This window comes from Castor canadensis, chromosome 15 (genome assembly GCF_047511655.1).
Source record: "Castor canadensis chromosome 15, mCasCan1.hap1v2, whole genome shotgun sequence".
NCBI lineage: Eukaryota > Metazoa > Chordata > Mammalia > Rodentia > Castoridae > Castor > Castor canadensis.
In genome coordinates, this window is record NC_133400.1 from 97,989,113 (window position 1) to 98,013,998 (window position 24,886).

A 24,886-nucleotide genomic window follows, 5' to 3' on the forward strand; every position below is an offset into this window, starting at 1 on the left:
TGGTCTTGGGGTACTTGTCTTACTGAGCCCCACAGTCAGTGAATGTGGTGGAATATTATGCACTCATGTATGAAAATGGAAAAATGAGACTTGTTGCAACTATTCCAGGAATCGGGGAGAAGGGGTAAAGAATGATGGAGGGGTGAATTCAACTATGATATATTGTAAGAACCTTGGAAAATGTCACAATGTATCCCCAGTACAACAGTAATAATTAAAAAAAAGACTTCGCAAAATGTATCATTTTTCTATGGTACCCAGAACACAGCTCTATTTCAGAATCCCTTTTAAAAATGGCATGATTTATTTTTTTCTCCACAGCGCCTGTTACCAATGGAAAGATGCTGAACTGTGCAAGTATGTTCCTGGTTAGTCCTACCTGTTCACTGATAAGGCATTATGACATACCTGATGTTTCAAGAATTAAAAAATAACTAACTTCGTCGTCACACCTATCCTATGAGTGGGTGCTATTGCTATGTCCTGTGATTCCTGTCCCCCACTATTTATAGGGCAACAAAGGCCCTGAGAGGTTTGGGGAGACTGCCTAAGGTCACAGGGCTAGTGGACAGCAAACGTGCCACACTTGCCGCAGTGTCCCACCTCGCCATTGTATGCCTACCCTCATGCCCTAGAATGTCGGTCCTGATGCTGGCCTGTCCCCAGTGCTTTGAGCAGTACCTAGGGCAATGTGAGCAAGCTGTCATTCACACTGTACAGTGAGGGTCTGCTCTGCAGGGGCCGGCAGGGGACACTGCCTCTGAAGAGCTTAGAGCCCAGCGCCGGGTATTTCTAACTTTCCTGCCAAACTTACAGAAAGCATGTAAGGCTATTTCATGCACTGGTGCGTCAAAAGTAATACACATTAGAAACAAATAAATCTTTACAGCTCTCTAACCTGCAGAGGCGGGAGTATAAGAATTGGGCCATGCCCAGGGCCATAAAAGGTGTGAGTAAAAGAGACCCCCCCACACCTGGGGCTGGAGTTGTGGCTCAACTGGTAGACAGCTTGCCTAGCAAGTATGAGGCCCTGAGTTCAAATCCCAGTACTGCTAAAAAATGGGCAAAAGACCTGACGATGCACAGATGGACACTGTGGACCTCGGGTGATAATGATCTGTCGACATAGGTTCCCAAATCATGGCAAAGGCACCCCTGAGGTAGGGGATGCTGACAGTGTGGGCAGGTTGTGTACATGGCGGCAGGTGTGAAGAGGGAAATCTGTGTATCATCCACTCAATTTTTCTGTGAATCTAAAACTTCTTTAAAAATAAATTCTACATTTAAATTCTAAGAAAAGAGAATTGAAGATGTGTTATTTGTGGGGCGTGGAAAATTGACGGAGTTAGATAATCTATCATGTACACAATCAGTCCTCAAAGCATAGGAGGAGAGTCTTTGGCTGGGGTTGATCACACTGTGAGTCTGCTTTTCTACTTGACAGTGGCCTCACCATGGGCCTGGTCACCAGCCGGATCTCTGACATGGATCCTGGCCTCCCAGACACCAGAGCATTTGCATCTTCCCTTCAAAATGTGTTGCAGTTGCTGTTTGGTTTTTGTTTTGTTTCATTTTCAAATGCTGTGGATTGAATTGTGTCCCCATGGAAGGGATATTTTAAAGTCCGGTACCTTAGAAGGTGTCTTTACTTGGAGATGAGGTCTTCACAGAGGTAAATAAATTCAGATGAGGTTATTAAGGTGGTCCTTAGTGTAATATGACCAGCGTCCTTATGGAAAGAGGAATTCTGGATATGGCCACAGAGACACAGCAGGAAGACTGTGCAGAGACACTGGGAGCAGACACAACCATCTACAAGCCAAAGAGAGAAGGGTCCCGCCTGTGCCACCTCAGAAGGAATGACCCTGCTATACCTCTCTGAATGCAGACCTGCAGCCTCCAGAAGAGTGAGTCAGTGAGTTTCAGTCACCTATGTCACCGCATTTGTGGTGCGTAGTCATGGCAGCCCTCAGACACTAATGCAAACGTTTCTGAATTGCGGTTTTCTCTCCTCATTCTCTCTGCCGTGACTTGAATCAAGGTCCTTGAGGTCACATCTCTAGGATGGCAATTGGTGCTCGGCGGCACCCAGCTTCAGTCTCCTTCCTACTCAGTCCTTAGACAAGCCACTGCTAGGAGAACCTTCCCAGGATTCTGTAGACTCTGTTGTGGGATCTGAGAGGTCACGTCCACACTTCCATCCTGGCACGCAAGACCTTCACTTGGGCAGCGCTGCCCAAAGTCGTGTTTAGAGAAAATGCTGGATGCAGGGGCCTAACAGGTAAGCCCTGCTTATGACAGACAAGTGCCCCACCACTGAGCTGCACCCCAGCACCTACCCAGAGGTGACGAGATGAGTCTTCCCTGGTCAATGAAGTTTGCTTACCTGCTGGGTGCACTTGAGCAAGGGTCTTCTCTCTTGGTTTTCCCTCGGTGTGTATGTGCTGAGGGTCTCTACATAGGGACCCGCTTAGCTTACTTGCCTGTGGAGCCTGTGTTCTGGGAACACCCAAAAATATCCCTCTCAGTCTTCTTGGCTAGAGACTTTAATTGCTAATATTGACCAGAAGCACCTAAGAGAGGGCTGGTTCTAACGTCCTCAGCTCTCATAGGCAGTCATAGGTCACTTAACGAGAACTACATCCTCAGGCTGTTTTGTCACTGTGCCAGCATCAGAGAGTTAGGCAAACTGTTCAAATTACTAAGCAGGGTAGTCATGGGACCACCGTCGTGAATGTGGTTCTCTGCTGACAGAAATGTCGCTAAGCAGCACGTGACTGTGCTTGACAGAAGAGGGGTGACTGTTTCATCACCTTGTAATCAGTTTCCAATTTATCAAACACTATGGAACCCCTGCCGAGTTCACCAGGCCTGTGACCTACCTGCTGCGTGAACGGAACTCTTTAGCCACCTTCCCAACCTGCATCAACGTCCTCACTCCTGCTGCGCCCAAACGTCACCACTCAAGGCACAACTCAGACTTGACATCAGAAAACTCGACTTCCTGTCCTTACACCTACCTTTCCCCATCCACCCTCCCTCAGCCCTGCCTCTGAAGAGGCGTGGGAGTTCTCAGCTGCCTGGCGTGGCTGTGCTTCTCAGAATTACATCACGCAAGCTCCTTGGGACTTCTCAGCTCCCAGGACGTCAGGGGGGACCCCCTGATGCAGGAGGTCCTAAACCAAAGCCTAGCCCTGCATTTTCTCCCACCGGCTGGGCACTGCATAGGCCGTTGCACCACAAAGTCTACCAACCTTCACCTTTTCTTTCTGAACCCACAAGCAAAACTCAATCCTGGCAACACACACATCTGGTCTCCTTCCTGAGTTAACAGCAACTTCTCTGTCACTGCTTAAAACCTAGTCTCATCTCTTTTCCAGTCTCCATGGGCTCCCTTCCATGGTCATAGCACCATCACTTAAAGACTCCCATACTTTCCACCTATCTGTCACTGTCATTCAAGGCTCTGACCCCAACTTTCCTCTGTCCATCACCTAAGATCTGCCAATACACGGCTTCAGCTCCAGGCCAAGTTCACTCTGCCTCAACCTCTCTCCTCAGAGCCTGTGCACGGGGACCAATCACCAGCAGGATGAGACCCTGGCCTCAGACCCTAGACTCATTTCTATATCGGAGACGGTCCTAACATACTTCCAGTGAGCACAATGGCACATGACAAGACATTAAATAATAAAACCAGAATATGAAATAATATAAAATCATTTGCAAGCAGTTTTTATAATAATGCATTGAAAAATATAGAAAGGCATGAATCAGAGTGATGAAAACATTTGTAGTAGAATGGAACTGCAGATGTGTTCTTTCATTTTTATAGATTGTATAATTTTAAGATTTATTTTGTGTGATTTTTAAAATAGCTGTTTTTATTTAGGAATAGTTTTATTTTACAGAAAATTCGGGAAGACAGTATAAAGACTTCCTGTGTGCCCTATGTGCAGTTTTTCTTATTAACATGTTACAGTAGTAGGATATTTTTGTAATAGCAAAATGAGCAGATAATTAATGCACTTGGTTCTAAAATTAAAAAAAAAAAAACCAAAAACCTTAATTTTGAAAACCAAATAAACAACGTAGAGGAAAATGTCATTCTTTCCATAACTCTAACTTATTCTGAGTATCCTTGGCATGAGTTCTTGGCTATAAACTGGAACAAATTTTGCTTTGTCCTGCTTAGCCATATGGTTGTAAGTGCCCAGTAGTTAAAATGCTATTGTGTGATTAAGGGGTTTTGTTTGTTTGTTTTTGCATCACTGGGGTTTGAACCCAGGGCATCACACTTGCTGGGCAGGCACTCTTAACACTTGAGCCACTCCACCAGCCCTTTCTTTGTGGTGGGTTTTTTTCAAGATATTTGCCAGGGGCTGGCTTTAAACTGAGATCCTCTTGATCTCTGCCTCCTGAGTAGCTAGGATTACAGGTGTGAGCCACTCACACCTGGCCCTCTTCTTTTTTGAAAACACTGTGGAAATGACTTAAAGACATGAGCCATGCCTGTGTCCTGGAATTTCATTCTGGGTGTACTCCTCTCCAGCAAGTGTGTACCTCTGCTGGTCCTACCTTCTCCCCCTTCTCCCCTCACCTTACGATGCCTAAAAATAGCTTAAGGGCTGGGGGTGTGGCTCAATGGCAGAGCGTTTTCCTACATGAAGCCCTGAGTTCCACTTTCAGCACTGCGAAAAAACCCCCCAAAAACAAAGAACAAAACAAAAAAAAACCCCTCAGTCCAGATGATCCGAGATTATACGCTCAGTAAACACCAGTTGTAATCAAGGGTAGGAGCGAACAGCTCTGTGGAGGGGCACTGATTTTAAATGACTGAAGTTTGGGACCTTAGTTTCTGATTCTAGACACCACAATGTTTTCCTATGCAGGACTCAAAGAAATTAAGCTTCAGTGGAAGTGGATTTTAGTTTTCAAATTATAAAAATCATTTCCAGCTCTGTCTCCCTCCCTCTCACCCTCCCTCCTTCAAATGTTTCTTACCTGATGAGTTTTCTCTGTGCTAACTGAGAATCTGGGTATCCAGCAATTTAAAAATCCTACAGATTATACAACAAAATAACCAACTGAAATAGCTAGTTCACAGTCTTTTACTTTTTATGGGGATAGAAGACATCCTGTTTTAAAATAGAACTTACAAGAAGGAAGTTAAGATGGCAAATATGGTTGATGGTACTTCCTATACAAGAATGAATATAGAATTTTAAACCTGTTGAAATCACCATAAGAAGGGGACTCAGGTAGAAAGGAGAAAAACAGAGGAAATGAACCAATTCGGGTTGTAATACCTATATACATGGAAATGTCACAAGGAAATGCCCTGTAGAGCTTTCTCTACAGGGTGTTTTTTGAAAAAAATATCTTTTTTTCAAAAAACAAAGGACAGGAAGGTAAAACAGGTCCTGTCTTGGGGTTGGCACCAGTGGGAGGGGGATATAAGGAAAGGGTGTAGGAGGGTGAATGTGGTGGAAATATTTTGTACTCATGTACAAAAATGGAAAAAGAAGACCTGTGTGAAAGTGTTCCAGGAAGCAGGGGAGAAAGGAGAATGACGGAGGGGGTGAGTGCAATTGGGATGTATTGTAAGAACTTTGGTAAATGTCACAGTGTACCCCCCCAGCACAACATTAATAAAAAAAAAAAAAACCTTAAAAAAAAACAGAACTTAAGAAATCTCAAATACGTCTTCCCCACTCTTTTTAGCTGGGAAATAAATTTCATTTTTGCAGGTGTAGCAAGAGCTACATTACCACAGGTAAGCAGCAGCGTACTAACGTGCACTCCATATCTAATCTGAAAATCTCTAAAACCAGACTAAACCAATAAACGCAGCATTCCTTTACATTCAAACAAGTCTACGTCATGTTACAAACAATGAAAGAGCAAAACTTTGTTAAAGAAATTAAGGATTATAAGGAAGGAAAAATTTATACTTTTGGTTTAATCAAAGTAGCTTAAATTCAGCCAGTGCGGAGTCAATCGCTAGATTGTAATTTAAAGGAAAACACTGACTAAAGAGGAATTTGATGTTCACGTTTGATGGTTAAAGCCCCCAAAAGAAAGCTGAGAGCACCCTGGGGCAATTTTCAAGAAAACTGGTTCTTTACAATGAAATTGCTTATTTTATCAACTGTTATGTAACCTTGCTTTATTACAGAGATGGTCTGACTAACCAAGGATATCACTACGAATGAGTATTAGACTGATAATTTTAAAAGCAAGACTAATTAAAACGTGTTAAAAGTCAACTTGGTGTATGAAAGGAGCAGGTACAAACCAGCCTTCTTGAGGCTTGTTGAGACATCCAACGTTCTAACTATGGTTTCGCAGATGTAAGGTACTGTGCATTTTTGCTAATGAGCTTTGAGCGAGTGAACAGAGGTGGACAGGACAGGACAAGAAACAAGTGACTCTTACGCTGACCCAAAGAAGGCCCAGATGTGAGCAGGGAATTTTCATGCAGTTCTCAGTGGTCTTGTTTGTTTTGGTGGTTCTGGGGTTTGAACTCAAGGCTTCGTGCTTGCTAGACAGGTACTCTGCAACATGAGCGACACCCCCAGCCCTTTTTTGGCTTTCATTATTTTTCAGGTATGATCTCACATTTTTTGCCTGGGCTGGTCTCAAACCAAAATCCATCTTTACCTCTGGCACAGCTGGGATTACAGGTGTATGCCACCACACCCAGCTGTTCTTTATTTTTAAAGTTCTATCAGATCATTCTCTAAAAAATAAATTCTAGGTGTGTTATTTGTACATAAGGGGTAGCAAATCATTGAAATTATTATTACCTGATGTTGATCATCAAAATTCTGTGGAGAGTTCAAAGTAATTGTATCACACTCCTCAGCTAGGGAAAAAAAGACACACAGCTTGGTAAGAAAACATACACTCCGGTGTAAGACCTAAAATTAAGTTGCCATGACATCTGGTAGAAATTTAGAAGGGGCTTGAATAGCCTCACTGCAAGTGCCCTCCCAACTGTTCCCCCAAGACAAGGGCAGCAATTCCACCGTGCTCTGCATCAGGGTCAGGCACAATTCTGCTCAGTGTTCCCTGCTGGCCCACGGACTCATTCACACAAGCCAACTGCCTCTTCCACAAGACCTGCCTCCACTGCCCCTGGCTTTCTACTCCATTCTCAACAGCAACCCATTGATCAAGCGAGAACTCTCTGGACACTGTGTTAGCCTGTGTGACCATCACTGGCCACTGTGCCAGGCACCACTGTCATCCCAGCACAGGCACAGGGATGGCCCTTGTGAGGTCTACAGAATGGAAGGTATTCACTGCCCAGGGAGAATTCCACCTGTCCCCTCACCTCTGCTTCCCTTGCTGCTATGTGTGTGTCCCTGCCCCCAAGGCGGACTGAGGCCCTGGTGGGGGGAGAAGAAAAGGGGCTTTGCTCAGCAAATCCTGAGCTGGTTTGCCCACCCCACCCAGGCCATAGACAAATCCATTCAACTGGATGTGGACCCAGTGTTGAAATAACATCAACGTTCAAATTCCTCAAAATTATCAACAATAGAATCAGTCTACTTTATTTCTCTTTATCTTTTCAATTCACTATAAAAATTTTTGAGCAATACAAAAAAAAAAAAGCAGGCCCAAGAAAACGAAACAAAGATGGTCATACATCTTGATGTGTGCTAACCTATGCAAAATCATCTCCCACCGTGAGAGTGGCTCAAGAGTCAAAACTCTCTTTCCAAACACATTTTGCTCTCAAAATGTGAACAGCTGCTGTACCTTCAGACTGCTCGAGCCAGCAGTTCCTAGGAGGGATCGGGATTCGTGTGACGTGAAATTAAGAACCCTATCTCCTGTGAGTCAAGCCTGCAGACTTGCAATAGAGCTGTCAGAAAAGAGGCCAGGCAGAATGCACCCCTGAAACCTGTCAGACTAGGGGAGGAGAGGGACTGAGGCAGAAGCTATGCATTTGTCCCTGATGAGAAAAAAGGTACAATAACAAACCAGATGCCAACCACTAACCTTCACTAGATGTCCCAGCTGACTTATTATAAAACCCCATCATTCAAAACCTCTCTGGTTGGCCTGAGTCAAAGAATATCTTCGTGCTACTTGTGAGTTAAGTAGGAATGTACTGATGGTATAATGGACGGCTCTCTGAAACAAGCTTAACCTGCTTAAGAAAGGGAATTGGAGGACTCTTAAACTAGATGGAAATTGTTCAAACTAATTACATGACTCCTCTATTAAAGTGGGGTCCCCAAATTCATTTAAATGTTGGAATCTCAGATGATACGTAATCTAGTTAGATTACATTTGCTTTTAGGGCTATACATTATCAGCCCCTTCACCATTGCACATGAATTTTCTTTCCCTAAAAACAAATTCAATGAGAAAATTACCATAAACCTTGAATGGTGGAATTGGCTCCATTGGTAAAGTTGAAGAAAAATACTAGCGGGCATGAGATTGCTGTTATTAAATGCACGTGTGGAAGTGAGGTTTTAAACTTCCAGCCTGGTTCATTCACATAGCACGTGATGTATTGGTTTGGAGATAAGAAATTATGAACTGAATATCACTCATCATGATAAAGACAAAATAAACTAAAGAATGGTTTCTTGCAAACTCATGACGAGTTTAATTAAAATTTAATAAAACTCAGATCCTAGGAGAAACCTGGCCACCCTGTAAGTGTGGGATCGGGTTGCTAGGCAACAATCTTTTCTTTTCAAAACAGGAAGTCTTGTCCAAAGGTGAAGAGAAGATCTTGAGGCAGATGGCACACTGACACTGCACAAAGGCGGTCCCACTGGCCACTCTGCTTGGAGGCTTGTGACAGTCCTCCTCCATGGTGTTCCACAGTGCCCCCCGCTGCTGGTCACATGAGCCAAGCACTGTTCTAGACTGCTTGTTGAAGCCTCAGGAATAGCTTGGGAAGTGGATGCCAACCTTGTCTTCCCCACTCCACGGAGGAATGGACACCCTGACACCTGGAGTCACTGGCTGAGGCCACCCAGAGCCAGGTGTCCTGTTCTCTCTTCTCTATTCCTTGAAGTATGTTGGGTGGGCACTCAAAGTGGGTTTTGAGTCCAGTTCACAGGTGTGAGCTAAGCTGCAGATACCTGCGCCCAACTCCAGACTCACCAAGTCATCGAGAAGCTGTATTTTAAACATGCTCTCCTGGTGACTGACAGCAAACTGAAGTCTAGGAGTCACATGCTGACGGCCTCGGGTCTGCCTCCGGTGCCTGACCTGTGCCCTCCACTTCTATCAAGATCATGCCAGGCTGGGGACTGGAGACTCCGGGCTCATTCATGGGGAAGGCAAAGGGAGAGGGGAGCTTGCCAAGGGAGTGTCATGTCACTCTAGTGGTGTCACCGCAGGGGGCAAGGAGAAGAGTCTGGGGGTGGGAAGAGAAGTAGAGCCTTACCAACCTGAAAAGCCCTGGCAGGAATCCCTATAACTTTCACCACGTAGGAGAGACCCCAGTGAGCAGTGCCCTGCAGACCAGCCTCCGTACGGAGACCAGCAAGCCAGGAGCCTACCACCTCAGAATCTGGGAAGACCATATTGTCCCCATTCTCGCCTAGGAATGACTTGTCAACAGAATACAAGGTCAGCGCTCCAGTGTGGCAGCCAGCAGCTCAGCTTCCATTATGGACCTTAGCCTTGCAGACAGCCAGAGCGAGGACTGTGAAAGGCCAGGGTCTGGCTACCTCTATAGTCTGCACTACGCCCAAACCGGAGACCCTATGTTACAACAGACAGCTTTTCGGGGTCACTTTTGGGCCTGACAAGCATCACTGGCTGATTGCCCAGTCACAGAATGCTCCGTCTTGGGTTTGGGTGGATTTCATTCCAGCCTCCCCTACCTGACCTCAAGGCTCTTACCTGGCCCATAAGCCCCATCCTCCTCGTGACAATGACTGACTCAGGGATGGGCCCCACTGCAGTCATCCCTAAAGTTATGCTCTGGGTGCCGGGAGAAGGCCCCTCCTTCTCCCTCATCTTGAGCAGCACGGCTTGATGCTAGCAGTGCTAGGGACCATCTTTCCCTTCATGCAGGGAAAAACTACCTGACAACAGCACCAACCCTTGAAGAAGACAGAGCCTGAGTCCAAGAGCATCCTCAAATGCATCTGGAGACCCCTGAGCCAGCAAGTCCCCCTTTCTTAAATGAATTTGAGTTAGGTTTCTGTCACTTGAACCCAGAGCCCTGGCTATCTTCATTGCATGCCTGCTAAAAACACCACAGGAATTTAATGCATAATTTGTGATAAAATAACTTACACATTTGAATCAAATTCATTTCTGAGATCATCACGTAGCAAGCTAAAGTATTGTCATGTTTCTGTTTTACAATTTTAACTAATGAAAAATTACTTTGACGAGTGGTTTGTTCCAGATATTAAATTAGGGGCTCATGGAGTATCTCAAGTGACAGAGCGCCTGCTTAGCAAGTGTGAGGCCCTGAGTTCGAACCCCAGTACCGCCAAAAAAAATATTGAAATAAACACGAGTTTGGTAGGTTATATTAACTGTACATACCTTTAGGGAGTCCTGTATCTTGAATGGGGTATTTGTCTGACTGTAGAAACCAACAAAAGAGAGAGTTATTTGTAAAATGTCAGTTACAAGATCAAAGTAAAAAAGAAAGCTTTGTCTGGGAAAAGTCACGGTCTCCGTTTAAAACCTTGGACGCGTTAAGCCTGGGGCTTGTCAAGAGGCCTGACCTGTTGGTTGTTTCGGTCTCAAATGACTGAATGGAGGAAGAGAAGGAATGTCCACACATGAGGCAGAATAACCCTGCCTCTGAGTCCCTGGGCTCTGACCACCAGCCCACACTTCCTCTCCCTCTGCAGCGCTATTCTTCCTATCGACTTCCTGCAGTCCTACAGGAAGTAGGACCAATGCATGCATGGGTCTGCGTGCATTATGGGGGCAGAGCCATTTCTCCCTGCCATTTCTGTGGCTGTCATTTGGGTCAATGAGTGTATGTTGTGGGCGGGGCTCATGACTGGATTTCAATCCTAGGACAGGCCTCCAATGGTAACGGCACAGTGTTCAAAGCTCAGTTACTCATCATGCACAATAATGCACAGCCTTTAACCACGCTGTTGAGTGTGTACCTGTGTTGTAGGGAACGTCAACTGCCGGTTCTGTTCCAATCAATCACACATTTTTAAATTTGTTCATACTAGCTGCAGGTATCTAGTGTTCTGAAAACTTGCTTCAGATTCAACAGTGCAGCTGTTCTCTGAAGACTCCATGAGAGGATTGAGAATGAGTCCACTGTCCCTATCCCGTCCCCAGGTCCTGCTCAGTGTCTGCTCCCAACCTGTCCCCTGTGCTCCAGCCTCAACAGTTTGCAGGTCTCACCAGTGTCTTCCTTTGACAGAGGAGAAAGAAGCAAATGTGGGATCAAGGGGTCTGTGTTGAGGCCTGCCCTTGCAGCTGGACAGAAAAGTTTCAGAAACTCTAGACATCTCCAACTCCTTCCCAACAAAATTAGGAAGAAAATCAGAATCAATCAATCCCAGAGAACTGGAAAGTCAAATAGTTCTACTGAAGACTAAACAAGCCCTTCTTGTCACTCAGTCCCCAGAGCTTGGAACGCATCCTGTCTACACTGTTATCAGTTTTCTTTGAAAGCACTGGAACACTTCCTCAGATAGACTGAGTTTTTCCAGAAGGGACGATGTTTGCTGCATCCCCAGATCTCGAGGAAGGGTTAGTAAGATTGGGGAACATCTTCATGGACAAGCACACTGGCTGGAGCGACTCAGGTCGCAGGGGTACTAACACTTGAGCAAGTCCCAGGTGATGCCCAGGATTCAGGTGAACGAGGAAGGTAAAGTTCACTGCAGATGGCAGACATGCCAGGAGCAAAGCCCAGAGGAAAAGTGGCAGGCGAAAGGGACCCATCAGCCTGAAGCAGAGATGTCTGTCTCAGGCAGGCAGATGAAGGCGGGCTCAACCAGAAATGGTGGGGCCAGTTTCCCAGGAGGACCTGAATGAACAGAGGGATTTAAATCTAGACTCTGGGGTCACCAGCTTCATCAAGCATCTGTTGTTACCCGTTTTGCGCCCAGTTTGCACCTGCAGGGATGTCAACACAGTGTGTGGCAAGTCAGACAAGCAAGCAGTTACAGTTCAGGCAGATAAGAAGTAGAGTCTGGGTGATGCAAAAGGCAGCCCCTGAATGTCTCAAGGCAGAGAAAGCTTGGGACAGAGGAGATACTGAAAGGCCTGGGTGGAGACCAGAGGATACATAGGAGTTCACTAGGTGAAGAACCACGGGCTGTTCCAGCACACTCAGTGTCCCAGGAAGAGGAGAGGTGAGGTGCATTTAAATAGCTGTAAACAGCTACTCACAAGCATGGCAGGTGAGCGGTGGACACTGAGGTCAGGTCACAGAGGACCTCATCCGCCTATCAAGAAATGTGCACTGAATCCTGTCAGCAGTGTGGATGTTACAGCTGAAGTGAGTCTCCCCAAAAGAACGTGATCTTATTTGGAAATAGGGTTTTTATAAATGTAATTAGTTAAGTTGTGGTCACACTAAAGTAGGGAGGACCCTTAATTCAATATGACTGCTGTCTTTATAAGAGAGGACTAGGGTGCAGCTAAGTGGTGACATGCTTGAGGCCCTGGCTTCAGTCCTTAGTGGAGGAGGAGAAGAAAGAACAAGAAAAAGAGGGAGGGAGGAAGGGAGGCAGGGAGGGAGGAGGAGGAAGAGAAAAGAAGAGAAGGAAGGAAGGAAGAAAAGGAAGGAAGGAAGGTAAGGTGGAGGAAGAAGAGGAGGAAGGAGGAGGAAGAGGAGGAGGAAGGGGAAGAAGGATAAGGAGAAGGAAGAGAAGGAGGAAGGGAAAGAGGAGAAAAAGAAGAAGGAAGAGGAGGAGAAGGAGTAGGAGATGGAGATAAGCCATGCATGGAGAACATGACCACACACTAATAGAGTGAGAGAACACAGAGGTGCTTCTACAAGCCACCTGCAGTTAGGGGAAGCAAGAAGGGAGTCTCTCCTACAGATTTCAGAAGAGCAGAAAGAGCAACACTGTGTAGAAGCCAAAGTCTCTAGTAACAGATGACATCCAGGAGGGTCACAAGCCATGACCACAGGGTTGTCCTGCATTTCACCTTCATGAGTGGTAAGAGACAGAGTTTTTCCTATTAATGTCCACTCTGTGCAAAATCTTGATACCCTATACCACCCACAAACTGTAGTGGTAAGGAAAGAACAGGGAAACAAACACCTCCTGCCCTTGGGACACCCAGGATTGGAAGAAAATCTAATTATATTAAGTGCATTTTATGTCACTCTCATGTCATTAGGTAATCAGAACTTTTCAGGACTTGGGATTCCATCCTAGGAAGACATGGGACAAAAAGTGTGTGTCTTGTGCTATGTGCACATGACACCTGCACTGTGGTGGACAGGTCCCAGCGGGGCACTGAAGACGCACAGAACAGTACTGCACAGGCCGGCTGGCCTCCAGGCTGCGTGGCTGTGCACAGACCAGTCACTGCCTCTTCCTCACCTGCGGAATGAGGATCAGAACACCTGCCCTGACATTTCACAGGATATTTGCAGGATAAAAAACAATGCATGAAAAATCTTTAATAACTTCTTGGTTGTGAATGTCCTCAGAGTGGTTACCGGACAGTGGGGTAGGGTGGGCTTGGAAACCAACGCCTGGGATTATGGGTGACCACAGGGGCTGGTGAAATAGTTTGTGTTCACCTCTGCTCAGCTCCTGCAAGTGAGTCCTATTTTCCCCTTAGATCCCACATAGCTACTTTGCATATGGAAGCACAGGTGACCAATAATATTAAAACTAGACATGCAAAGATGTCACAAAATCTAGGACGATCACTCTGGTATGCACATGAGAGCAGGATACAACCTGTTTGGCCTAGAGAAACCCAGAACTTATTATGCCACATAAGATACCAGAATAAACAAGACTGTCTTGGAGAAATCTTGCTTTGGGGTCTCTCATCCTCGGGCAAATGCTCGGTAATGAAAATGGAAAGTAACAGGGGGAGGAGCAAAGCAGGACAATTTGTAACCTACCGTGTTAAAAGATAAAGTGCTGGGGTCTGTGTCTTCCACAGGCTCTTTCACCATATGATCTGGAAAAACAAAAGGAAGAGAATATTTTCTTTAATGTCATGTTCTTTGGGCTTATTTATTTATTTATTTGTTGGTGGCACTGGGGTTTGAACTCAGGGGCTAGTCTTCACACAGACACAAGCTACTTTAGCAAGGTATAGTGAGGAGGAAGGATTCAAATTATAGTAAGGAAGAGATTAAGAAAAAAAGAAACTTTGTAAATAAAACAAAAACATACCCAGCACAGAAAACAACAAGAACAACAAAAAAAGCTACAATATTTTAGAACCAGTTGCTTAAAAATATCTTCAAATACTGAATTACAAACAACCACAAATTATGCAAACATGATATTAACCTACTGTGGATTGGATGTAACTTTGGTAAGAAAGATCTAACTCAGAATTCTGCATCTCTCCCTGTTTCCTAATCTCTGTAGCCTGTTTTTCCTTTATCATTTTGAAATATTAAGCTTCTTGATGTGGTTTATGTGAATTTTAAAAGTCCAAACTACCTCACCGTATTTTTGTCAAACAGGAAGGAAGTACTTTTGATTCCTCAATATTTTCTTATGCTTTATCGTTTGTTACACTTAAGGAATTGCATGAGAAATATGGAAAAAGGTACAGGTTTGGGTCAGGAGAACCACTGGATTATATGACTTGGCACACATTAGAGAAAGCTCCTCTTCTTCGAGATGCTTTCGAAGACACCCAACAGAAAATGGGATCTGTTTGGGATCTTTGAGACTTGTGCAGCATACAATCTGCAGCTTTCCAGTCAACAAGCAACATCCACTTTCTAATTAAATCCTCGTAAGGTACCTCCTGAGACTCTACGTCCAAGGAATGTCTTTGAGGGTCCAGATAAGCCTGGCGGGATAACTTATTGAGATAATAATCTGTGTTTGTTCTCTCTGGATGTTTCCCTGCTGAGAATAGGTCTGGAGTTTCCGTCTTTCTCTGTCCCCAGATGTTGACAATTCTACCGGAGAGCTTCACGAAGGAGACATCTCTGCTACGACAGCCCACTCAAGGCTGTCATGGAAGCGAGTGAGGACCAGTGGAGAAACCTTTTGCCAGTGTCCTCCCATGAATGAGGACTTGGCCCTGATCCCAACAGAGCACAAAGATGTTAAGACCACGTTGTTGAAAGCACTGAGAGACCCCTGGGAACCAAGGTGCAGCCCCTGCAAAGACACTGCAGTTGGTGTCCGCAAGTCACAGGACTTCCCAGTCTTGGATGGTGAGGCCAGCGGTGCTGTCCACATCTTTTCCTAGTCGTCCAGACACCACACTGACCTCTCAGATTCTTGTGATCCTAAGGAAGCAAACAGGCCCCAATTCTCACTGAAAGCAATTTCACATCAGCCTACTATTCCACTGGGCTTAGATTTGAATTGAACTTGACAGACAGACAATAAAAGACTGTCGCTACTACACCCTGAATTGAAGAAGTCCTGCTGCCCGAGTAACATGGATTCAGCAGAGCACACAGGGCTGAGACAGTGTACACATAGGGTGGGGTACACAAAGGTGCAGAAAAGGTCTGTGTGCAGCCTGGTGCCCCTGGGGACAGGAAGAACCTGCTGATTGCTGACATCTGCATCCAGAAGGATGGGGTGACATAAGCCAGGAGAAGGGCCAGCAAAGGCCCAGAAAGGAGAGAGAATGTGACCTGATCATGTACTCAAACACGTCCTGACAGCCAACAGCTTGTGCTCGGCTTTTTGCTTTGTTTCTCCTGTCCTGGTTCCTGGCTAGGGTGGGGGTGGTAGGAGCGCCCATGAAGCCTCCCCCAGTCCTTTCTCCTTGTCTCAAATCTTTCTGTGTCAGTGTTCATGGATGCTAATTCTTTAAGATGTGCCTTTTTCTTTTTCTTTTGGTACCAGGGCTTAAACTCAGGGCCTCATGCTTGCTAGGCAGGCATTCTATCACTTGAGCCACTCTGTCAGCCCTGAGCTCCTTAAGATGTGATGCACTGTCGGTGGGGTATTTTAACAGGTGTCAACCCTGCGGGGTTCAGGTAAATGGGCTGTGGAGGACTTGAAATGGGGGCTGGGGGCTTCTAAATGCCCTTCCAGCATCCTGTGCAGACATGTCAGTCAGTAGGAGAGGAGGAAAAGGTCAACAACATGAAGGAAAGGAAAATGAGGAAGACAGCAAGGGAAGAGCCGGCAGCAAACAGGACAGCTAAAAGGTGCAGGTGGAGAAGGCCTGGGTCCTCATGTACATGCCAGGAGCTTTGAACAAGTGTGACCTTGGGCAAGCCTGGAAGTATGGGTTTGGAGGTATCTAGTGCTGTGACCTCAGACAAGCCCAGAGATGTGAGATTGGGCCAACTAGTCCTGTGACCCTGAACAAGTTCGTAACCTTGGACCAGCCTAGAGCTGAAATCTCGGAACAGTCTGTGACCCAGACCAGCTAGAGTTGTAACCTTGGATGAGCTTCAAGCTTCCTCAGCCTTGGGCTCCTCCATAGCCACACAAGGGGTCCCCAGTTGCCATGCTCTGCAATAATTGTTAGTTACTCTGGTCAGACCAGGCTTGGGGACCACCGGGGGCAGCCTACGTACTCCTTAGATGCTGATGGACTTCCTGAGTGTCTGGGAGGGTTGGAGCTTGCAGCAAGCAACAGGCAGAAGACAACAGGGGTGGGTGGCACAAAGCATCTGAGAATGATTGGAACCTAAGTGGGGAATGGCGGGTAGGATTCAGGGTGGTGGTGTTGTTTTCTGAATGTAGCAATAAGGAGAGGGGGCCCAGGAAAGGGATCATTTTAGACGTAGTGCCAGATGCAATTTCAGGCCTTTTCTTTTTTTCACTGTATATGTCCTGACTGTATCGGCCTTTGCCACAAGTCAGGCTCAGACGATGTGTTTACTCATGTGTCACTGCCAACAAGCTCACAGACCCACCAGCGGTGGCACCCACGCATGTGTCTGATCCAGTGCCTTCTCCTGGCAGCTGTTTGAGGTCAGGTCAAACTACTTCTGCTGTCACAGGGCCAGAGATTTTTGTGCAAGGTGGTTGTTTGGGAAAGGGCTACTCCCATTATTTGGGACAGAGCTAGAAATAGAAACTTTTCCTAAAGTCTTGGAGTTGCATGTTTACAACACTATCAAGTTCAAAGGCAATTAGTTTATTTAAATCTCTACATTGTTTGTTTTTACAAATGCTGGATGACAGTGGGCTCAGCCCGTAGCCAAGGACGACACGTGGGGGGCACTGAGGGGCCTGAGACAGAGGAGGGCATGTGAGCCTCAGCAGGAAAAGACCTGGCTCTGTTAGAGTCAACATTCGACTTTTCCTTGCTCCAAGGTGTTGCTCCTTCCGACTAAGCTTCCCCTCCAAAGCTGCCTGGATCAGTGTCACTGGATCAGTGACACTCAAAGTCACTGGATCAGTGACACTCAAAGTCACTGGATCAGTGACAGCAAACAAGCTCAGAGCACCCACGTCACTGGCAGCTGAGTGATGGGCCTCTGGTGATGCTTCATTCCTACGAACACCTTCTGGAGAGTTCCTCACACACGCCACACGCACGACAGAAACCTCCTGAACAGATGCAGCAGGGCCCTGGCAGGGCACCAAGTGTGGCCTGCACAGTCATTAGGTTTCTGTGGACGGCATGTCCCTAACCTGTAACATGATAGGTGAAAGAAAGCACCTATGGCTCCTTCCCACATCAGAGTCTGTGAGTGGTGACTACGGTGCCACACAGTGAGAGACTGTCCCCAGGCTGAGAGTCCCCAGCACTGCACCACATACACAGTCTCTGTGACATGGTAACATAACACTTTGGTACCATCCACAGTGCCTCCCCTAGGCAGGCAGTAGGAACTCTAACCTTCTGCTGTTTATCTGCCTTGGAGCTGGCCCTCAAGATGTTCTCCAATTCACCTCATCTGATAGTAGATAACAGACTCCCATTTCAGAAGGGTCCTGCCCTGTACAGACAGGAAAGAACACTGCACAGGGGGCAGGAAGCATCCCAGCAGCAAGCCTTGCTGGGTTCCCCTGTCAATCAGCATTAGGTCAGACCCTCTTTGTCCCATCATGTCTCTACACTGTGGTCCATGCTTCAACATGCTATGCAATGAAATCTCAAAAAACAGGGCTGGTGGAGTGGCTCAAGCAGTACCCAAGCTCACAGACACACAGATGAGCAAGACCTTGTGGACACTCTGGGGGGGGAGGTTACTGTGTCCAGAGTTCCCCTTTTCATTAAGGACACCAGTCATACTGAATTGGGACACCTCTAATGACCTCATTTTAATTTGGAGACCTCAGTAAAAGCTCTATTTTCAAAGAAAATCCCATTCTGAGCTGCTGGGGGTTAGGACTTCAACATTTTTGGGGGCGTACAATTCAAGTTTTAACAGTCCACCCGCTGTGCTCCTCCCCCCCCAAAGTCATGCCCTACCCACATGTAGAATATTTGCCTATCCTGATCTTCCCCCAAACCTTAGTCAGTCCAGGTTCAACTCTAAATCCAAAATCTCATCAACTCATCCTTAGCTCAAAGACCAAACCTCATCACCTAGAGTCAGAAGTGCAGTGACCAAGCACCGCACGCAGCAGCCTGATGCCAAGATGGACTCGTGGGTGCCTGAGGGCTGCACTGCCACAGGCTGACGTCTCCCTTTACTTGTCACATTAGCGAGGAGCCAATAGCTTCTAGAATCAGTTTCTCACAGGAAGTTCAAACATCTCCAAAGACGTCCTTTCAGAGAAAACAAAGAGAGAAGCGTACAGAACTGCCTTTCTGATCCTCCTGAGCCAAGAGTGGGGCCCTTTGCGCTTTCTAGTGAAGAATGAAAGGCGACTTTGAACTAGGGGTTGCAGAGTTAAGCTCCTTTCTTTTTTTCTTTTGTGTCATAGCATTCTTTCGACCCACAGATGTTTTCATTACCAGTTCTAAAGAAGCTCTGTAGACCAGAGCACATTCAGGATCACAGATTCTCTCAAAGGCCGGGAGAGGCTGTGTGGGTGTCTTTGGTGGCACTGATGGCCTCTGCCCCCTCTATCATGGAGCTGACCTAGCTGGGAAAAGGGTCTGGTCTTAGAACAACTTCTCTGGAAAGGAGCCTCACCCAGTGACAGAGATCAGACTGAAGAGGGGTAGGGCAAGGAGGAGGGGAAGAGATGAAACCCAGGGAGGCAAGTGGAGATTCAGATGAAGGAAATACTCAGGCAGAAAAAAGAAAAAAGAAAAGAAAGCAGCAGAGTTATAAGGAAGTAAGAGACATGCAGGGCACATTGGAACACCCCGCAGGGAGGGAAAGGACAGAGGGTAGAAGGGAGGGAGAAGGTAAAATCACATTGCCCCCACTCTTTGGTGGCTGGTTCAACTTGGCACGTTGTTCAACGTGGAAGTGATTCACCCTTTAGTCCTGGGTACAGTCCCTGGTGCCACCTAGGACCCATGCTCACCCACAGGAGTCCTAGAAGGGTGGGTGACAGGTGAGATACCTCCAAAGGGGTGTTTCTGGGCTGGTGGCCAGGGTTCCCAGAGTCCTGGACTCCAGAACAAAGGGAGAGCTGTATTGCTACACACTGTAGTCACAGACTTCGTTCACTGCAGCAAAGCCAAACAGGTGCCCACCTCCTCAGCCCCACCCTCTGTGCCCCCTTTATATCTGCATGACCCAGAACGAGACACACTTTATCCATATTTTGTGGCTAATTCTGGGTTACTAGGTATTAGACTAGGTATTAGTCTAGATATTAGACTGTTTATTAGTGGTAGAGTTTACCCTGTAACAAGCTCCATTGACTTGTGACCTCAACTGCCTTGTCAAGTTTCTCAGTATAAAAAGTTGTTTTCTAAGTTAACTTTGTAACATAGCATAGTATATCTTTGTTATGTATATATAGAAATACAAGAGACCTCTTCTTTTTTAAAAAAAATTACAATGTAAACTTAGTTAACACACGCTCTTGTAAATAGCTTCTAAGGAATCAATATGAGAGAGCACTTTTTCTTTTGGTCCACCTTTGAAGCACATTTACTTAAATTTTGTATCCTTCATTCACTCACTAATGCGATAAGTGTTTATGCCAGGCTTAAAGTGTGCTGAGAACTGTGCTGGCGATTTAAGATGCCATAAGCTCTGCCAGGAGCTTACTTTCTAAAAGGGGCCAAATCAAATCTCAGAAACAGTGATGAGGGCCAGAAAGGAAGGTACAGGATGTGCTGAGAGTGTGTCACCTGGGGCTAGGTCACCTTTGGGCAGCAGTCTGGAGGAGTAGGAGGTAACTGGATGGGGAATGTGAAGCGAGCCTTTCCAGGCATCAGGAGGCACCAGACACACACGTGGGTTTTCAAGGAAAGGAAAGGAGGCCCTTTGCCTGTCTTGTAGAGAGCAAGGGGCCAGGTGGGACAGTAGGCAAGGCGGTTAAAGGGACAGGCAGGAATGGACAGGATCGGTGGCACAGAGTGGAGGCTGAAGTGGTTCTTAGCAGAGGAGCAACTGGATCTGACTTGTTCTCAAGCCTCACTCTGAGCACCTTTTGGAAAATGGTGGGCAAAACGCAAGCACATGTGAAAATCCCAGGTGAAAGTATGGGAATGTGGACTGGGGTGAAGAGGTGAAAATTCTCTTTAGCGAATTCCACATACTGGCACCATCAGTAGTTTCATTACAGAAAGGAAGGGGGGGGTGTCCTGTGGATTGCAAAAACTGAATGAAACAGGAGAAATGGAAAACCGACATGCGCAGATGGAAGAACCTCATTTGCTTGATGGAATCCCAGAGTAGGAAGGGACACTCAATCATCTTTCAGAGGTCCAGATGTGTTCTTGACCATCCTTTGCCAGGTGACAGAGGGAGCCCAATCTTAGGAGGCTTCTCTCCCTGGTGGGGAGCCCCAGTCCAGCTCTCCCTAAAGATTTCACCACAGGTATGGCATCCACCTGCTCAAGTCAGAGAGCCAGGCTCTGTCCACACGCCCTGCCCTCATCATCCCTTCTACACACACACACACACACACACACACACACACACACACACACACACACACACACACACAAACGGATTGATTTCCAAGCCCCCTCTTTCCAGGTGGTTCACATCCATTTTGGCTGGGTGGAGCGACTAAGAAGACCATCACTGGAATTCTACATCCCTACTGCTATTACTGTCACCCCCTCGTGGCCTCAGTGCACTGTTGTCTCCCCAGGGCTTTTTATCATTCATGTCAGCGCTTCGCTGGTTCCCAGCCCCCACTTTCTCTGGTGCCAAAGAGTTTGGGGGACCTACACAGACTTCACAGGTACCTCCATTTAGCGACTTCTTTTAATCCCTCCCACCAACACCACTTATTGAGATCTGGGACCACTATTACTGAAATCTGGTCCCAAACACCCCTCGACCCATTTAGGGTCTTAGCAGGCATGGCTGCTGGGCAAGATCTCTCTTTTTAGTTCTTCCCCATTCTATTTTCCAAAACAATGGGCATGGGGGAAGGGAAGGATATCCAGGCAACTTCTTTTCCATCTCTAGTGGATAAAATGTTTACCGCTCCCCACTTGGAGAAGAATTTAAATCTTTCTTTAAAATTGTCAGGAAACTCCTCCCCTGTCCCCAAACCACAGTGCCATTGTAGCCGTTGGGTTTACTGTTCTGACCACTTAGACACATTGTCTGCTCCTAACTGCTCAAGCCACAGATCAGCCCCGGAACAGCCCAGCTCTGTCCTTGCCCAAGTTCAAGAAGTGAAATAACAAAACTCGTCTATCGAGCAGTTGTGGCTGGTTCTGTGTGGCTCTCCCCGGCGTTTCCAACCCCCACAAAACCAGATAGTCACCACTCGTTCACTTGTGGGTCCCACACACATCCGTGGAGTTCCCCGCCCAGGTTGTGGGAGAGCAGGGAGACAGAATTTCTGTGCAGGATTTTTAATCCAGATTAAAGAAAAAGCTAGACGCTGGCCTCAGGTACAAACGCACGTTTTAGAGTAAGGTCAGGACCAGAGGCCATTCTAATTAAAGGCCTTCCCAGGTGAGGGCTCCACAGGTGGCATGGGCCCATTGGTTCTGCGGACTCTCGTTTATCAAAACAGCTCCGAGGGTCAATATCGACAAAACCAACCCATTCCAGAAAAGTGAAAATCAGGAGAGAGTAAGAGACGGGGGAAGGCTCGTGAGTGAGAGCCAAGGCAGAGCCCGGGAGGAGAACCTGAAATCGGGCCCCTTGCTCTCTGTCTCGGAGAGATGTGCGCGACTTGTTTCAACCTGGCCCCCGCCGCCCAGAACAAAAGCGCCCTGCGGGGGCCGCGGCGTGGGACGAGGGACCGCGCGTCCGGGACAGCGCGGAAGGCGCGCGCAGCCGCTCGCAGGGGTGGCCCGCGGAGAGGGGGGGACGCTGATCCGCTCCCGGCTCTAGCGCGGATCCCGGTGTCCCCAGGCGCTCTCAGGGGTCGCCGAGGTTCGACCTCTATGGCCCCGCGCAGCCGCGGGCGCCTGGCCATTGCCCCCTCCAGGTGAGGGCGCGGCACGGTGTCGCTTTACCTGCTCGCAGAGGGTCGTTCGGAGAAGCCATGGGGGCGGGGGAAGGGCAGACGAGCGCCCAAGCGGGGCTGGATGGCCTCTGGGACCGGGGAGGACTGGAGGTCCTGTTGCTCCCACGCGCAGGGACCAAACCTCGGTGGCTCGGGGCGTCCCGCTGCTCCTCTCCGCTCCACCTCTCCTCTCGTCGCCCTCCTCCGGGTCTCCGCCGTCCTTCCTCGTCTCACTTCCTGCGGGGCGGCGAAGCCGGCTGGGCGCGCGCGGGCCTGGGGGTCCCTGGGCCACCCGGAGAGCGCGTCCCGGTCCCGCGCCCACGTCCTCCTGGGCAGGTCCCACCTCAGGTCCCAAGCGATCGCAGCCCGGGACCGACAGCGAGGGAACAAGCGGCCCCGAAGCGGCTGCAGGGCGCGCGGGGGGCTTTCCCGCTCCCCGACCGCGCGCTCTGCGGGGGCTCAGACCGCTCCCTGCGCAGGCCCGGGCCGGGACGCCTGCCGGCGATCCGATATTTAAACACTTTCCTAATCGTCAGGCAGGCTGCGGCTGCATGATGGCACACGCCGACACTTTCTATTTTGATGTTTCTTTGGCATTCGTGATTGCCTGACCTCCGGGGTGAGCGCTACACAAAGGAGCGAGGAGAAAACGCCTCGCGCGCTCGCTCACTCGGTTTCCCGAGGGAAAAAACAAATCGCTTCGGGTTCTCTCGGAAATGCTGAACTAATTGGTCCTTTAAAAACTTAAAGTTTCATTTAAATAGGATTTTATACCAATTACTTAAGTGAGCAAGAGATTGAGATCGTTAAAGATTGCTGGATTTTAGCAGGGTGCCAGTGGCTCTCGTCTGTAATCCTAGCTACTTGAGAGACTGAGATAGAGAGGATCGTGGTTCGAGACCAACGCTGGACAAATAGTTCCTAAGATTCCCCTATCTCCAAAAAATAACCAGAGCAAAAAGGACTGGAGGTGTGGCTCAAGGGGAAGGGCGCCTGCTTTGCAAGGGTCAAAACAAAACAAAAAGATTGCTGAATTTTAACTCCTCTACCCTAAGCCTGTAATACGAAGGTTGCAGGCCGTTTAAATTTAATAGGAATCTCTGAAATGTATTAAAGGATCTATATCTGCCTTCCTACAGAAGAACAGAACCAAGGTACCCCATTAGTGCAGTAGGTAGCCTGTCAGTCTCATAAGAACAGAACCATAAAACTGGTTAAAAAGAGACTAGTGTACAATAGCATCAGCATCTTACCATCATGGGGCAACTCTGGCTAAAAACTCCACTCTGTAAAATGCAGACAAACAGCCAGTGTCTACATACCCTTGTGGCTAGGAGACTGCCTTGTGCCTGTCCCCATCTGCTTAGTAGTCCCGAGGCCCATGGCCCACTGCAGATTGGTTTCTTATTCTCTGGAACGTGCCATGGAAGAAACAAGAGATTCAGAGAAGAGGATGCTGGCCCTGTGATCTGGCCAGAGTAAAACCTTCCAAACAAAAGCTGTCTGGGGAGTTTGTGGGTGGCAGGATGAAGTTCTTGGTCTGCCTTCTGATAGGCAGGGAATTTTTTTTAAAGGGTATTTTCTCTTAGAATCCATTTTGAGGTCTGGTTTGTGGCTCTTTCTGTACTTCACATGAAGATAAAAATATTCGATTGTCAGGAACCACATATCAAGTTGGGGTATCTTGTTAGCACAACTTCAAGTGTGATTCTAAATCTGGGTTGCTTCCTTCCGTTGCAGGAGGGCTCAGGCAGAGACAGAGAGAGCACCAAAGCTTTCAGGAAGCAAGTTTATTAAGCAAGCTGACAGCGACTCAGTGGACTCGTGTGCAAAGGCTGAGCCCCGAGAATAAAGGGGGCTTTCCTTATATACCATTTAGAGCAGGTTACAGAAATGGAGGGTACAACTTGTCCCATACATAATCACATGTTATTTCATTGGCTGTTTTAACCTCTAGGGAGGTGACCCTCCTTTGGTCTCCAGGTAACACTCCCCAACTCCGGTTTTCCTTTGTTTCACTGTAGCACTCCTTATCTCCCTTCCCTCTTCCTGCCTTCCTGCCATATTCCCCGCTTTGATGCTCAGACCCACTTCTGGGTCAAAGAGCATCATCTGGATAAAGACCGCAGTACCAGGAATTAGGTAGGGTGATATCAGGCATGCTGTTAAAATAAGGAACGTTGTTCCTATTAAGGTCTTGAACCCACCTGGGGTTGAGAATCAGCCCCCAGTGGATCACTGGGGCTCCATCCCTTCTAGGTCTGCACAGGGACTTG

At 47.4% G+C, this 24,886-nt stretch overlaps 1 protein-coding gene across 4 annotated transcripts in view; it reads right to left on the reverse strand.

The window, feature by feature from the left end:
- Edaradd (EDAR associated via death domain) overlaps positions 1 to 24,106 on the reverse strand; it is a 48,855-nt gene extending 24,749 nt beyond the window's left edge. Inside the window, exons 1-4 of one of the 4 annotated variants that reach the window (XM_074056823.1) lie at positions 23,933 to 24,106; positions 14,069 to 14,127; positions 10,540 to 10,579; positions 6,810 to 6,868 (exon numbers count right to left, since the gene is read on the reverse strand). In XM_074056823.1, coding sequence (XP_073912924.1) covers positions 6,810 to 6,868; positions 10,540 to 10,579; positions 14,069 to 14,127; positions 23,933 to 23,993 — 219 coding nt within the window. In that variant the 5' untranslated portion in view covers positions 23,994 to 24,106. Of the gene's footprint in view, positions 1 to 6,809; positions 6,869 to 10,539; positions 10,580 to 14,068; positions 14,128 to 22,620; positions 23,241 to 23,932 lie in introns of those variants that run through there. The other 3 variants (XM_074056822.1, XM_074056821.1, XM_020157467.2) reach the window with 3 other exon arrangements.
- Between the last annotated feature and the right edge of the window lie 780 nt (positions 24,107 to 24,886).